Source organism: Rattus rattus, chromosome 5 (assembly GCF_011064425.1).
Source record: "Rattus rattus isolate New Zealand chromosome 5, Rrattus_CSIRO_v1, whole genome shotgun sequence".
Classification (NCBI taxonomy): Eukaryota; Metazoa; Chordata; class Mammalia; order Rodentia; family Muridae; genus Rattus; species Rattus rattus.
The window spans coordinates 91,910,537-91,926,221 of NC_046158.1; the positions used below are offsets into that span (position 1 = coordinate 91,910,537).

Genomic DNA, 15,685 nt, shown 5'->3' on the forward strand with positions numbered 1-15,685 from the left:
ATAGCGATAGTTTACACCATGGGAGAATGGAGAGCTACTTACCCTGTTTTCTTAGCTCCAGCTCAAGACCAACAGGGTTTTGTTTTGAGTATATCCCTTGAAGCTATTATGGTTAGTTATGCAACTGCCACAGCCTTGACAACAGATAGATCCAGGCTGGGTTCTGTGATCCCAAAGACTGTTCCCAGAGATCCCTACTGGTTATGTTGCTCTAGGACAAAGGACTGAACAGGGTCACCCCTCCACTCACTCATGACCCATTGACTATATAGTGCACTACTGTGAGTACTGCAAAAAAAAAAAAAAATCCATATTTTTATATGGAAAAGTTTTCCCTGAAAGAAGTTGAGCTAAACAAAATAAATTTTATTTATTTAATTTTTTTGCATTCATACTGACATAAGTACAAAATCATTCCGGTCACTTCTAAGAAGTCAACTTCCTTTTCCCTAGCCTTCCATTATGCAGGGTTGTATACACCTGGCCAGGAAAATGCTTCAGCGTTTGACGAAATCTTTTTAAAATACTAGTTTGAATTTCCCTGTCACAGTTGAAAACAGTTCTGTGTAGGTACACACACAGTAAGTGCTCTTGTGAACCTAATTGAAACACAAGATTGTCATAAACAAGAAAAGAAAAAAAAACAAAAAAAAAAGAAAAATCTTCTTATCTCACCTGTAATAAACTTAATCCTTAAATTTTAAATTAAAAATATGTCACATGGGTTGGATAGATGGCTCAGCCATTAAAGGCTGAGGCTCACATCTGAAAGGATGAGTTTGCCATGCACACAGGATAGACTAATACACGACAAGGGGTCTAAGACTGGAGGTTTAAGCATGTGTACTTGTGTGCAAGTGCACACATGCATCCGCATGCAGTGTCCATGGAAGAAAGCATTGGATCCCCAGATGCTGCAGTTACAGGGGATTAGGAACATCCCTTGTGGCAAGATTGAGCTAAACCTGTGACCCCCGGAAGTGCTCTTAACTGCTGAGCCATCTCTCCAGTCCCTATCACTGATTTTTTTTTTCCATTATAATCTGGCTTCTTCCTTCTGGATACTGTCAGTCCATTTCTTCTCCTTTCCTTTCTAATTTTGAGAGTTTATTTTTCATTTCTTTACCAATACTACTTTTTTATCTTAATAAAAATAAAGTCTCACCCCCAAAGCAAAGACTGAAAAATAACTGATACTTAAAGAGAAATTAATATTCCACTTGAATAACAACCTGGATATAAGGAGTTTCGCTGTTGAGGACGTGGTTTCCTTCCTTTTGTAGCTGAAATCCTTACTGGGTGGTCCTTACTCACAAAATTCAGGATGGCTCATGCTGTGTCCGCCTTTGCCAGTACTAATTCCTGCCAGGAGGTGTGGTGGGGGAGGGGCTTGTCTTTTAGTGAGATGAAAGGTGCGTACACCTGTTTCATTCTTCACCCACTGGGTTGAACCGAGTCTCATGGACAATCACAAGGGAGACCAAGAGCCCTGCGCCCAGCTAAAGTGTTATGAGATTTGTTACCTGTTATGTCGGGAAAACTGTATGATAAAACCATTGGCAGACTCAGCCGCGTTTCCCACTTGTGGAGTCGATGGTTAACTCCATCTTTGCTTCTTTTAGACAATAGCACTCCTTTATCTTCAAAAAACTGCCTGTCTGTCCTCATCGTATGCTGTATGTTGGGTCTCGCTTACCTCCCATCCTTAAGCATGAAGCTTCCCCAGTTTCAGGTCTCTGTGTCTTTCTCTTTGTGCTTCCTCCATCCTGTGCCATCCCCTGAAATACACAGTTTTGCCCGTCACTTCTGCCTTGGCTTCCTAAATCTTCCCACCCGGAACGGACATATTTTCTCAGGCTTAGGCCTGACTCTCCTACTGCATCATCAAGAGGATGCCCAGCCTTCCTCTGCAAATCACTAGGTCCCCAACCAGAGATCGTTCCTTCTCAACTGAGGCCCACCTTTCAGAGTTTGCACAGTTTTCAGTACAACAGTATCCTTATCTTGGCACTGCCAAGCAAGCTGGAAATCCGCTTTATTATCAGAACTCCAAGACAGTTTCTCCATCTTTCTGATCCTTCCCGGTTTTGCCTGCCCTGTGGTTACTGGTCTTCACCTCAGATCTGTGAAGCTCCACCTTCACCTCAGATCTGCAAAGCTCTGGCCCACATTAGAAGTTCATCATGCTCATTGTTCTCTCGCCACGAGGTTGCTCCGTTCGCCCGGGCATCTTAGCGTTCAATTCACATAACTTTGAACATGCCCTCTTTCCCAGTGCTGATTGAGTACCGGGAGGGAAGCTTAGCTGTGGTTGGTCTGTTAACTTTGTGGGTCCCCAAAACCCTGCAAAGGAAGATTTATTTCTATTTTTAAATGAACATAGGGGCGTTAGTGAAATGCCAGCACCACAGTTTCTCTAAGAACTAGAAGACTGAGGAGTAAAAACCTAGAACTTAATCTATACTCACTGTACAGCCACTTCTCTAGACCTCCCCGTCCCCCGAACCTACTGTAGTGACCTCCGCTGTTTCTCACACTTGGACTTTCTTGCCTTCTAATTCCTCATGGTTCTCAGCTACGTCCTGCTGACCAAAACAGTTATCCTTCAAAACCAGGTCTTTTAAGACTTTTTTGTAATGTTTTTTTAAGTAGAATTGCTTTTTCCCACTGGTCTGTAACTGCATGTTTTGTTGTTGTTGTTGTTGTTGTTGTTGTTGTTGCTGTTGTTGTTAACATCTGTATTAGTCAGGGTTCTTTAGAGAAACAGAACTGATAGGAGACACACACACACACACACACACACACACACACACACACAAAATGTGCGCATGCATGCATACATACATACATACAAAAACCGGAATTTACTAGAGTGGCTTTCAGGTTATAGCCCTACTATTCCAACAGTAGGTGGCTGTCTCCAGATGGAAAATCCAAAATTCCAGTATTGTTTAGCCCATGAGGCTACTTGTCTCAGAAGCCTTTTAACATAAGATGGAATTCCAAAGAGATAGGCTCTAATGCCAGTGAAGAGGTGACCAGGTGTATACCAGAGCCTGGGTTTTGGTTAATTCCAGTCAAGCTGACAACCAGGAATACCCATGGTATTTAATGATTTAGCATTTAATCCATATTGCTTTGATAGTTTAGTTGATTATCTTCTCCCCTGACCTCCTGATGGAGCCCTGTTCTCTCGTGTGCCTGTGGAGTAGATTACCTGGCACAGAGCCCAGCACCTATTTATCTGCATGGAAAGGGTCTCAGTACAGTCAAATGTTGTTAAATGGGCAGTAAAGATTCCTTGTGATTGTGGAGAAGAAAATGATCTCAGGAAAATGTGGGACTAGGGAGGCCTTTGGCTTTGGGAGCATCACTAACCTATCAAAAAGGCCACCTTCAGTAGACCTGAAGTGGGAACAGAGGCCAGTGGGGGATATTCGAGATCAGTGGCTCCCTAATTAGGGAGACCCTTGGGATCAACAGAAAGCATTGTGGAAATGAGAGCCCATTTACTGAGTCAGGATCCAATGGGATAGGTGCTCGAAGCCTGTGGTCTTAGGAACAGTTTCCAGACTATGCTCTGTGCTTGAGTAAGGGTTGATCAATGTCATGACTTAAATATGAGACATGAACATTTGGGAACACCTCCCCAGAAGTTGCTATTTAGCTAAATATGGAAATGACAAGTCTTAGGTCATCTTGAAGGTCTCCTCAAACCCTGACCTTCTGAAACATGTGGTAAAAACTACATACTGACAAAACAGAAGAACTCTGTTCTTCAAAATATAAATACATAAAATATCCAATAAAAAAAGGAGGGAGTGGAGTGCGATGCCTAAATCCGAGTGAAACAAGAGATTTTCCTTAACAAAAACTGCCAAGAAAGCCTTGGGACTGAAGCAGAACCTGATAGAACATCTTTGGAGATGTGTGGGCGCCTACAAGTACCTCTTCATCTTCTCTGTGGCCAACCTGAGGAACAGCAAGCTGGAGGACATCCACAATGCCTGGAAGCACAACTGAATATTCTTTGGCAAAAACAAGATGATGATAGTGGCCTTGGATCGAAACCCATCTGACAAAGACAAATCCATCAGGTCAGCAAGAAGTTGAGAGGTGAAGTTGGGTCCCTTTTTACCAACCACATGAGGAAGAGGTGAATGAGTGGTTCACAAAGTATACAGAAATGGATTTTGCTTGAGCTAGAAACAAAGCAACGTTAGCTGTGAGCCTGGATCCAGGGCCACCGAAGCGGTTCCCTCATTCCATGGAGCCACAGCCAAGGCAGCTGGGTCTGCCCACAACCCTCAAAAAAGGTGTGATGACCCTGCTATTTGACTGTGAAGTATGCAAGGAGGGTGACGTGCTGACCCCAGAGTAGCCTGTGTCCTGAAGCTATTTGGGTATGAGATGGCTGGAAAAAGTGACCATCAAATACATGTGGGATGCCCAGTTGGGAAGATTCCAGCAGATGGACAATGACCTGCCCGAGAGCGCGCCTGAGTCTGAGGAAGAGTCTGAAGGGGAGGGTGACAGCGGACTCTGGGAACCAGGACTAAGACCTTCCAGGAAGTTCTTCATCTCCGCTGGGCCCCCCCGGACTGCTGTCACCCCTCTGGAGGGAGCAGCTGTTTATTTTTGCTATGGATGAAGACAAGGAAGTGTGCTAGGGAATGACTTTGTTTCTACAAAGAATAAAATGTGTCCGCAGGGTGTTTCCTGTAGAAAACAAAGGGAGGGAGTGAAGACGTATGAGGGGTTGCATTGCAAAGGTGTGTAGTCAACAGACGTTTTAGAAGACTGACGGGGATTACAGTGATCAGGATGATTACTACCTCCTCTATTTGTTCAGCACACCCCACCTTGCCGTGTTTTTTCATATTCTCATTTAAGTTTGAGTACATAAACATACTTTTAAAAATATCTATCATGACAGTAACTTAAACATATGCTTAAATACCCATTATTGTCTCAGGCAGTGAACAGGAATGAAACTGTTCTCGAAAAATTTAATGTAGTGATTTCAGACCACTCTCCTTCATGAAGTTCTGTCCAGTCTCTTGAGCTGTCTTTCCTGCAAAATTCTGGGGATTTCACTATGCTATCAACTTGAGCACTTCATGATTTATTTTCATTCATTTTGTAATTAATAATTCTATTTCTTAAATCAATTGTATGCCCACATATTTAAATGCACAGCCTGTATGGTTTTTATTTTCTCTGTAGCGCCTTCTATTCCTTACCTACAGCAGATGCTCAATTAATGCTGAGCGCACACACGGCTGCTCTGTTTATTTGGCCAAAACTGACTGTAAGGTTTTCTGTCTGTGGCCGATATGTGAGACATGTTAAGTATTTTCATTTTCTTGGTAGAATACCTCAAATAATCCCTTGTAGATCATTTTTGTCCAAAGATCTACAATCTTAATAAGTGTGTCAAAGGAACAGGCATAACCAGAACAAGAAAGACCAACTGCTAGGGTCAAATGATCCCCACCTCTGTCCTTCAAGTTCATCACTTTCAGTTTGTTTTTGCTTTTTTGGTTGATTTTTGTTTGTTTCTTTGTTTTTTCTAAGTAAGAAAAACTAAAAGAAGGCAGTGAAAATCCTTGAGATCCACTGCTATTCCAAATCTCAAACTCCTTTGATGCTCAAGGCAAGACCTTAGAGAAGTGTCTGTCCACACTCTGTTTCTCTAGCTTGGCAGAGACGGATGGAAACCTAAAGTCAGTCTTCATTCAGCCAGAAGGTTTCTAACGCACTTATGTATAGGACTCCTGACTCTTCTCACCATGGGCAGGCATTCAGCACGGGGCTACCCACGTGCTGAATTGATTTGAGGGGTGCCAAGGAGGCTCTCTGCTCTGAACAATCTCATCACCTTTTTTTATACATATAATCATTTCAGCCACTGCACACACAGTCTGTGTCAGTTCTAGCCTTTGGTGAGACTCAGTAGGTGGTAGAGGTTTCAAAACCGAAAGGTGGGGTCGGCAGTATCTGCAAGCACATGCCCTGTGTTCAGTATCAGAATCAGGATTGTCTGCAGAGGCTGCCTGCCCCTTTCCATGTGATCTGTAGACTTGACACAGCCTCCTTCATTTCCAAGCCACCTCCCAGTGCCTCTCCCAGGAGAGGAAATACGGCGCTGGTGCCTTTCACTCTGCACCTACATCTCTGGGTCGACTAGGGTGTTATGTCTACCAACTGCAGAGTGATTGGTTTTAACTGATCGTGCATTCCAGGGCATGTCTAGCCTCACGCCACTTCCACTCCCCTGTGGCCTGGACGAGAAGCTCTGCCAACGGAAGCAGTCTTTGTTCTGCAATTAATCACCCCAAGTCAAAGTGTGTTTGGGTACTATAAGTGATAACCCTTGAGAGCTATGAAGTGGCTGATTTGTGTAGCTGTTGAAATGCAGGACGTGCGAGGACATCTTGGGTTGTAAGTAGATATCTTACTTAGGCACAGAATACGGGAACTGTCACATCTCAGGAAGTAGAAATTATAGGTTAATTCATCATGGGATAACTTTTAAGGGAGAAATACTGATATGTAAGTAGTCAAGTCATCTAAGCCAAGAGTCTACATTACGTTCCTGCTACTCTGTCTTGTGAAGGGTATTGAGATGAACGTGGGCGCCGTGAGAGTAGAGGGAGGAAAATAGTCGTCAGGGGTGAGGGTCAGACTCCAAGAAAAGAATAGAGCTAAAAACGTGTGTGCGTCTGTGTGGCCCCACTGACCTGCCAGTGACAAATGGGTTGGAGTCATATTTTGTTTCATACTCTCCTCCATGACTTTTTCCAATTTCCCTTTGTAAGTAACACAGAAACCAATCGTCTGAGACATGTCCACATCAGCTGCCGTAGTGAGGAAGTTTTCTTTTCCACTGAGGAGTCCTTTCTTTCTTTATGACGGTGCAGAGTAACCTCAGTTATCTCCTTGACTTTCATGACTATCAATCATGTGCTATGTGTGGTTCTACTGTTAAGAACTCAGAAATTCCTAGCGAGTGAATTCTGTCAAGAAAAATAAAATGGTAGCTGTTCCCACAGCCCTCGAAGGTCTCAGGGAGTAGCGGAAGGTCACTTATTGAGAACTGTGCCTAGACACTAGCTCCGTTTCCTCCAACCATGAAGAAACAACTTGATTCAGCAAACTGGAGAGAGTACTCTGTGGATACCTGAGAGATGTCCTAAGACTTGAACCAATGCCATAGGGCTGAGCGAACAGAGCTGTCTAACATCTAGCCTAGTACAAGATGGATGCAGGACCAAGAGGGACATCTATAACATCCTCAAAGCCCACTGAACCATTTTATCTTTCTTGACATAATGGCAATTCCATATCTGCTTCAGAGAATCCTAAAAAGATATTATCAAAATGCGGTCACTGGTCTTCTCTGTCTAACGTGTCACCATGTTCAATGTTCAAATGGGTATCGTTCATGTTCAACGCCTATATTCTAACTCATTACCTAGTGGCTCCAGTGTGAAACCAGGGTTGTGAGTATTTCCCTAGGCTGGCGCATCAGACACACATCCTTCTTGTATGTATGTTTTTCCTCAGTACATGTTGGCAGCTATTGCAGTTTGCCAGAGCAGTGACTCCTGAGGGAGCATATGCATTACAGAGAGGAAGGAGGAAGAATAGGAGGATTTCCAGACGTTTTGCTAAAGCATTTATGTGCTGAAGTTACAGCTTTTTTTCTCAAACGTACTCATGTTGGAATGCTTTCCCCATATCTAAAATTACATTTGGAGGGCTCAGCATATAACCCTTAAGGTGAAATCTAGGTTCTTTCAACTGCCAGCAATCATGAGCAACTAAGTGTGATATTCTAAAGTAAATGTTTAGACCAGAAACAAAAAAATAGAATCCACATCTCAGCCAGAAACAAAAACAAGGTCCTAAACAATTGAATCAAGGAGGAGGTGAAACATCTATATGCCTAGGAATTGTCTAGCCAGCCTATTTCCAGTTAAATGCAAAAAGAAAAGAATGTCTTTACCTCCTGGGTGAGATAGAAAACCCCTGACCTGGAACAGAGTTATATAACTCCTCTAACATCACTCCTTGTGGGTAAATACTATGTATACCTTCAGGGATCGTGGTATGCATATGTAAGTTGGCATGTATAAATACTTAGCACATATTAGATGGCCTGCGGTACCTTTCCTCTTATACATTTAGGACTCATGGGGCTAATCAGTAGTTAGAACTGGACTTCTAAACATTTGGATGTTCTCCCCCTTGAGAGAGTCAATGCAGAAAGTAAATCTATTAATAAGTCTTTACCAAACTTTTAAACGGATTAAAATAGAAAGACATTCAACCCACATTTGCTAAGAACGGACTTGGGCAGACAGTGTATAGGTATTGAAATACAGAGGTTCCCAGGTACACAGAACTGATGAAGGTAACCATGTGTCAACCTTTCTTTAGTTTTCACACCAACAGTGTTACTTGGTTGACTGTCATACCCACTTTTTGACGGGTGAGGAAGTGGTGGCGAGAGGAATTAAGTGACTTATCCAAGAACATTGATCTAAACTGAACTAACCTAATGTTCTTACGGAAACCAGTCTGGATCTAAAACAGTAACTGCAAATTAAATCTAGAACTGAGGGAGGTAATTAGACTGCTAAGATAAGACTGTGTATCATATACTGTAGTTCAAAGATTGGTAGATTAGAGCCTGTGAGCCAAATCTGACTTACTTCAGCATTTGTGACTAAAGAGGATTATTAGGACATAGCACTGCCCGACCCCCTTCTTCCCCGCATGTGTTACTATGATATTACAGTAACAGAGTTGAGCATCCACAGCACAGCCTACAACCCCAAGGCTGAACTATTTATTCTCTGGCTCTCGCTGACTGGGGATCATTTGAAAGTGTTGGAGAAAGGAAGCCATATTCTTAGAGTCGTGCAGTACAAACTGGAGCCACCTTAATCTGGCTTGAAAGGAGCAAGGTTATTTTAATACTTCAGTGATCTGGGCTCTCATCCCCTCTTGTCCTGTCTCCCACAGCAGTCTTGAAGTCTCCTTGCCAAAACGCTGAAACTTTCAGAGCCTAGGCTGGTAATAAAAGTGGGCAAAGTGAACTGAGTGCTCGGAGACCAAACAGTACAAGGACGTTGTCAGAGAGCAAAGGTCTGTGGCTGACCTCCCGAGGAAGATGCAACACAAGTGCTGGGACATGCCACAAACTGAATTGGTCCTACTGTACTTGATGTGTCTCCCACTTTGGAAAAGCTCCACTCTGGTGTGATAGGGAAGTAGTTGAACAATGGTCACAACACAGTAATATTGTATGAACCTTAAAAGCAGTTGCCATAAGAGAAACAAGAATCCACTCAATCCATCTAAGTATTCACTTATGTAACTGCCCCTAGTAGATTGTTGTGGTGGGGCAGGATTGTGGGTTAGTTCCCAGCCTCTTGTGATTTTTTAACCTACATAACGACTTCCCTGGCTCCCAATTATCAGATGTCCAGATGACCCAAAGAGTGGTCAAGGGCCACCGAAGTGGGAGGAAGTGGGCGGGTGATGCTAAGCTGAAGGCAGGTGGAAAGCCAACTCTGAAAGCAGGGACCAGACCTGAGAGGTAGAAAGGAATGATTAAAGCAAAAGATTAGCCTAAAATATTCCCTTCAAGGTAGGGACCCTGGGATAGATGATACTTGTTCTTTGAACAGAATCCTAGCTGTAAAACAAACAAGCGAACAAACAAAACTCCACAAGCTGAGGGTTCATTTCCATCTCTATCATCTGAGTTGGAAAACTTCTCCTAATGATCGCTCTCCATTTCGTGCAGTCTGACCTGGATTTGATCCACTTAATACATTCTGTTCTTGGCTGGACATAGTGACAGTTGTTGCCTCGAATGGGAACCTTTTGTAGGCACTCGGACCTATCACAATATCACAATATTTCTTCTTGGCTTCTATAAAATATTCCTTCTCTTTGTTTCACTTTTGTTAAGTTTTCTGACGCACCAGTCAGCATGCTGAAATGCGGATATATTCTACATGTGGCCAGGAAGACTGGATTAGTGAAAGCGTGTTCTAAACAGTTGTGTCAAGCCCTCTAAGAATCAAGCCACTAGGCCATTTGTAGGTGATGACAAGTACACAATTATTATGATAGGACAGATTTTTTTTTATTTGAAACTCTGAAGGAATAAAATGCTGAACTTTAAATGTCTATGAGTTGGTGGATCTTTAAAGTATTAATGTGTTTTAGAATGTTGGGAAATATTAAAAGTTGAAAACAAAGTTCTTATCACCTAGGACAGTAGTTCTCAACATGTGGGCTGTAACCGCTTTAGGGGTTAATGACCCTTTCACAGGGGTTGTTCTCCTTAGACCATCAGAAACTACAGATATCAACATATTATGATTCATAACACTAGAAAAATTATAGTTACAAAGTAGCAACAAAAATAATGTTAGGGATCACCACAACAGAAGAACTGCATTAGAATCCCAGCATAAGGAAGCATGGGAACCACTGACCCAGAGTTGCCTGGACCCTAAGAGTTTAAAGAAGTGAACACTATTAGTGTTGTATGTGGAAAATGGAATTCTACTTAATATCTTACTCAGCCCCATTTCATCACCTGTTTTTGTGGCAATCAGCTCTCTCAAAAATTTAGTGACTTTCCAGTCTCTTTTGGATACTGTTACATGTGTTGAGTCTATTAATGACATTATAGTTCTTTTCACATACCTCTTGACTACTTGTATGTCATTTTTTGAAGAAATGTTTGTTAGAGTCTTTACATTGTGTGGAGAGAATAATTCTTTTTAAAAAAAAAAGAAAATAGGATCTTTATTAACTTTGAAGATTTAAAACAAAATATCTTGCTCTTATTCACTTACTACTCCCCCATGTATCCCCATGTTTGTTTGGTTGGTTTTTTTTTTTTATTTAAAAATATTTTATTCTTTACAAAATACAGCATTCAACCAACCCTTCCTGTGACATCTGGCCCCTGCCAACCGTCCCCACCCTCTGTAGCCAACGGCTTTTGGACTGGGCTGGAACCATAGCATGAAATCATATGGAGGCTAGGTTTGCGCCAGGATGGAGTTCCCCAGCCACCCTGTCCACACAGATGAGAGTCAGGAACAGTGACAGGGCAAGGTCACGAAGTGCTGGTCCAGAGGCCCTCAGAAGTAGCAAATGTGCTCAGCCACCTGTCCTCCTGTCCCATAGGAAGTGATTCCTTGGAGCCCAGGCTGGGGAGGAAGGAAGTGCAGGGGTGGCAGGTGGCAATCCTGCAGTCCATATGCCCGGCCCTGTTCCCAGGCCAGACACCTAGCTGTCTTCCGCATTCTCCCCGGGGCCACGGATAAGGCGCTTGTGGCCCCGCTTGCCTCCAGGGTCTTTGGGCTTGGCGAATGCCTGCTTGAAGGCGTGCTGCTTGGGATGCACTTCATCATAGAGGAACTCAGCGGTCAGCTCCGCCCCATCACCGATCTCAACCTTCTTAGCGATCTCCAGCTGGAAGTCTTGCTCTACAGAGTCAAGGAGGCAGCTCTTGCAGCTGGAATAGAGCATGCGCTCCTTAATGCTGCACTTGTACCCCGGCATGGAGTAGATGAACACCACAGATTCAAGGGAGTCACCCTCATGGGTATGCTTGTACAGGAAGAAGTGGTAACGGGCAGCATCTCGGGGTACCCGTGAGGGCAGCTGGGCCACATTTGTGGGTTCTGTGTGTACCAGCTCGCTGGTCTCCCGTTACAGGTCCAGCTTCAGCTGGATATAGTTGACCGTCTTCTGCTTGAGTTGCTGAAGTGCCCACTGGGCCTCAGGCTGCAGGGGGAAGGCCAGGCCCTGCAGGGTCTGGTGCTTACTTTCCACGCTGATCTCAGTCTTCACCTCATTGATTCGGATCTGCTGGAGCTCTCGCTCAGCCAAAGTCAGTGGGGCAGGTGCAGCACAAGATGACAGGTGCTTCTGGTACCCAGCCAAGGAGAGGTCATCCTTTACTGTCCCGAAGAGCTGCTCATCCTTGATGTGGCCACCTCCAAACTCCTTAACTGTGGCTCATGTGGCTGCATACAGCATCTTCAGCCGCACAGGCGAATTGTCAGGTGACCAGGCCAGGAAAAGCCACTCGAAACCCTGAGCACTCTGCGAATCAAGTCGGAAAAAGAGGTAGCGGGGCTCTTGGGTATCTAGCAACGGCAGCATGACCTTGTCGTAGTCCTGGTCCCAGTGTCCCACTGACTCCTGCGAGGTACCCAGCACGAGCTGCTCGTCCTCAATGATGACTTTGATAAGTCGGATGGAGCCAGCCCGGGCCTTGGCAAAGAATTCCTTTAGCTCTTCAGTGGCGTGGATGCCGGTCTGGTGCACCATGGCTCAGCGTTCGGCTCTCCCGTGCCCTCGGATCTCTCCGCTTGGTCCTGGCCCGGCTTGACTCGGCTCGCCTGGACCCAGAGCTCCGGAGACCTGTGGCGACCTGTCCCTTTGTTTTTTAAAGAGCTATCTCATTAGCAGATGTCTGGTTCCTCTGGCTTTTACAATCTTCTGGCCCCTCCTCCTTGATGTTCCTTGAGCTTTAAGTAGGGAGATTGTTGTGTAAATATATGTGTTTATATTAAATATATTAATATATTTATTAATTGTGGTAGGCACCATAATTGATCTTATTTGAGTTGTAAGTATTCATATGCATATTCATATATATGTATACGTATGTATGTATTTATGAATATATTCTGGACAAAAGTTTCTCATCACATATATGGTGAGTCACCATTTTTCTTTCCCTTTCTTAGGTTGTCTTTTCACTTCAGTGCAGTGAATTTATGAATTTGATACTTATAGTGTTCACATGCTCTCTCGAAGTTTTAATTTTCTGATACTGACTCAGCAGCTCCCCTGTGTAGATAATAGACCCGAGGGAACTGAACAGTGCCCTGTTCTCACAGAATTCTCTTTATCCCAAACTTCTCTGCTCTCCACAAAGCCTGCCCTTGGTCATCTCAGTGGGCTCTCCAGGGAAAACTGAGCTGTGGTTAAGCAGAGAAGCAATAGAAGCTAGAGTTTGAAGGAAATAGCAGAACGCTAGAAAAAGCCCCCTGGCTACCATTATAATTCAGATAATGTAACAACAACAGACCACATAAAAAGGATAGAGAGGGGGAATGGTATGTTAATATTTACAGTGCGCCTTTTCTTTGTTTTGATATGTTCAGATATGCAAATCCTTACCAGGGTATAACAGTTGCATGCAGGAGTCTGCATGATACCGTACCCTACAGGTTTATATGTTAGCTGTTGTTGTGGGCTTCCCCTTCGGGGTTCATGGATATTCACTGGATAAGTGTCACTGTGGCAGGATTTCTCAGCATGTATCCCTAAGACTGTGTATTCAGAATACTGACCACTGAGCTCTGCATTGGGATTTCAACTCAGCCCCTTCCCTTTTCCTCTTCTCCTCTTCCTGTCCTTTCATTCCCCCACCACCACTTCTGTTTCAGATTGAAAATGGCTGAGGCATCCGTCAGCAAACTGACATCAGAGAAGAAAGTGGAGACAAAGAAAATCAATCCCACTGCTAGTCTGGTGAGCCACATTTTTCACTGTAATGTCTCGATTTTTCATTATAGCTGGGGTACACTCCCAAGAGTCTGTGAATTTAAAGGACAAAAATGCAGGGAGGAAATGGGGTATTGGTATCCTCTCTCCCATCTTTATATCATGTGGCTTAAAAACAAAACTAGTCATGAAGGAGCAAAACATGGTCCCGTGTGTTTCCACTGCAAACCCAACAGAGGTCACATGTGATAAAGCAAACTGTGTCTCTTGCCATTTCCTAAGCACCGCCATGTCTCTCCCTCTTATCTCCACATACTTTCCTCCTGAAAGGTTCCTGAGCCATCACCATCACTCATCCCATTAAAGTCGGAGGCAGGATGTCCCCAAGGAGTTGTTAAGAGAGAAAAGATGCAAAAATGCACAGTCTGCCTAATGTCACCTGGCAAACAGATGACAAAAATCCTGACCTGATGGGGGTGGGGCTCTCCTCACCTTTCCTCCCTGCACTAGAAACCAGCCAGCCTCCTATGTCTTCTTATTCTTGAGAACGCTGTCATCCAGGGTCCAGTGTTAAAGCAGAGGTCACAGTGATTGTCCACAGACTGTCTTAGTTATCTCTCCTATCACTGCGATAAAATACCCTGGCAAAAGCAACGCAGAGGAAGAGAGGCTCACAGTTTGAAGTTGCAAAGCAAGATCGTGGGGGCGTCTGATCACATTTCACCTATAGTCAAGAAGCAAACGGCAATGAATTCTAGCGCTCAGCTCACTGTCTCCCTCTTACACAGTCCAGGAGCCCACCCTAGGGAATAGTGCCACCCATGGTGGACAGGTCTTCCTATTGCAGTTATCCTAACAAGATAATCTGCCACAGGTATGACCGGAGGTTAAGTAACCCCTCGCAGATGCCCGAGTAGGCTTGTCTCCCATGTGATTTCCAGATTTGTCCGGTTGAAAATTAGCATTAGTCAGAATTGGTACATGATTAGGAACCTAGTGTTATTGGGAAGGAGACAGCCTAGTTTAAGTCTCAGCATTGTCCTCAGACCTCAGTAAGGCCACTTGGCTTTACTCTCTTCAAGAAAAAGAGGGCAATGGCCCTCTTAATTTAGATCACCCTTAATTTAGGTTTATTATGAGGAAACTCAGGGAAGGCAGTGTGGCAGGTTGATAGAATCAGGTAACTGGGGATTCCACAGGAAAACACAGTAGGAATACTTCAATTTCTAAGGTATTTAGTACAGTTATACTCAGCATTTCAGATGAGAATTTAAGGAAGTTATCAAAGATAATGGATCTGCTTTTTCTTTAAATGACAGAAAGAACGACTGCGTCAGAAGGAAGCCAGCGTGGCCACCAACTAAGATGAAAACCAAAGGAAGTGGCAGCATGAGAGGTGGTGCCTGGTGCTCCTGCGGACATGAGTGCCGTGGGGAGTCCCTGAAAGATATAGGGACATTTGTTCATCTCCTTCTGAGGTCAGCTGCAGAACGTGCCCTGTGCCTTCTCTGAGAAGTCTCTTGTCAATCCATGGAAACAATGCAAAGCTATGTACGGGAACACTAAAGGAATATTTAATTGTTTCTTACAGAAGTCCAAAGTCCACCCTATAATAAGATCAGAAAAATAGACCATTTTTTCACATTTTATTTAAAGCAGAAATTCTAAGCTTTCTAGTGTATAACCTTGTCGTGGGAAAAGAGGTGAATCTTTTATGGTGATGCCCCTGAGAGAACTCAGGCCTTGTTCCTCACACACTACATTTTTTTTTGTATTGAGCTTAATTTTTATCCTGTTGTACCAAGATCCTATGACATTTCCACCAAAAATATTGAAACTCACCAGAACTGTTTTTTGAAGAGGTTTAATGCTGCGTGCCTATCATCCAGACTAGAGAAATGATTTTGGAAGAGGGGGAAGAGGAGGAAGAGGAGGAGGAGGAGAAGGAGGAGGAGGAGGAGAAGGAAGAGGAGGAGGTGGAGGAGGAGGATGATGAAGAGGAAGAGGAGGGTGATTGATGATGGTGGTGGTAGTGATGATGGTATAATGAAAAGGCAAGGATTGAAATTCCACGTGGGTGGAGAGGGAATAATAACCATAAACCTTACTCTGGAGAAGAAGTTAG

General features: G+C 43.8%; 1 protein-coding gene and 2 pseudogenes across 2 annotated transcripts in view; 2 read left to right on the top strand and 1 right to left on the bottom strand.

Annotated features, from left to right (window-relative positions):
• Fmn1 (formin 1) overlaps positions 1 to 15,401 on the top strand; it is a 363,061-nt gene extending 347,660 nt beyond the window's left edge. For both annotated transcript variants that reach the window (XM_032903890.1, XM_032903891.1), the window contains 2 exons: positions 13,503 to 13,587; positions 14,880 to 15,401. In XM_032903890.1, coding sequence (XP_032759781.1) covers positions 13,503 to 13,587; positions 14,880 to 14,924 — 130 coding nt within the window. In that variant the 3' untranslated portion in view covers positions 14,925 to 15,401. The remainder of the gene's footprint in view (positions 1 to 13,502; positions 13,588 to 14,879) is intronic.
• LOC116901755 lies at positions 3,832 to 5,303 on the top strand (annotated as a pseudogene).
• LOC116901754 lies at positions 10,933 to 12,375 on the bottom strand (annotated as a pseudogene).
• Positions 15,402 to 15,685: the final 284 nt, after the last annotated feature.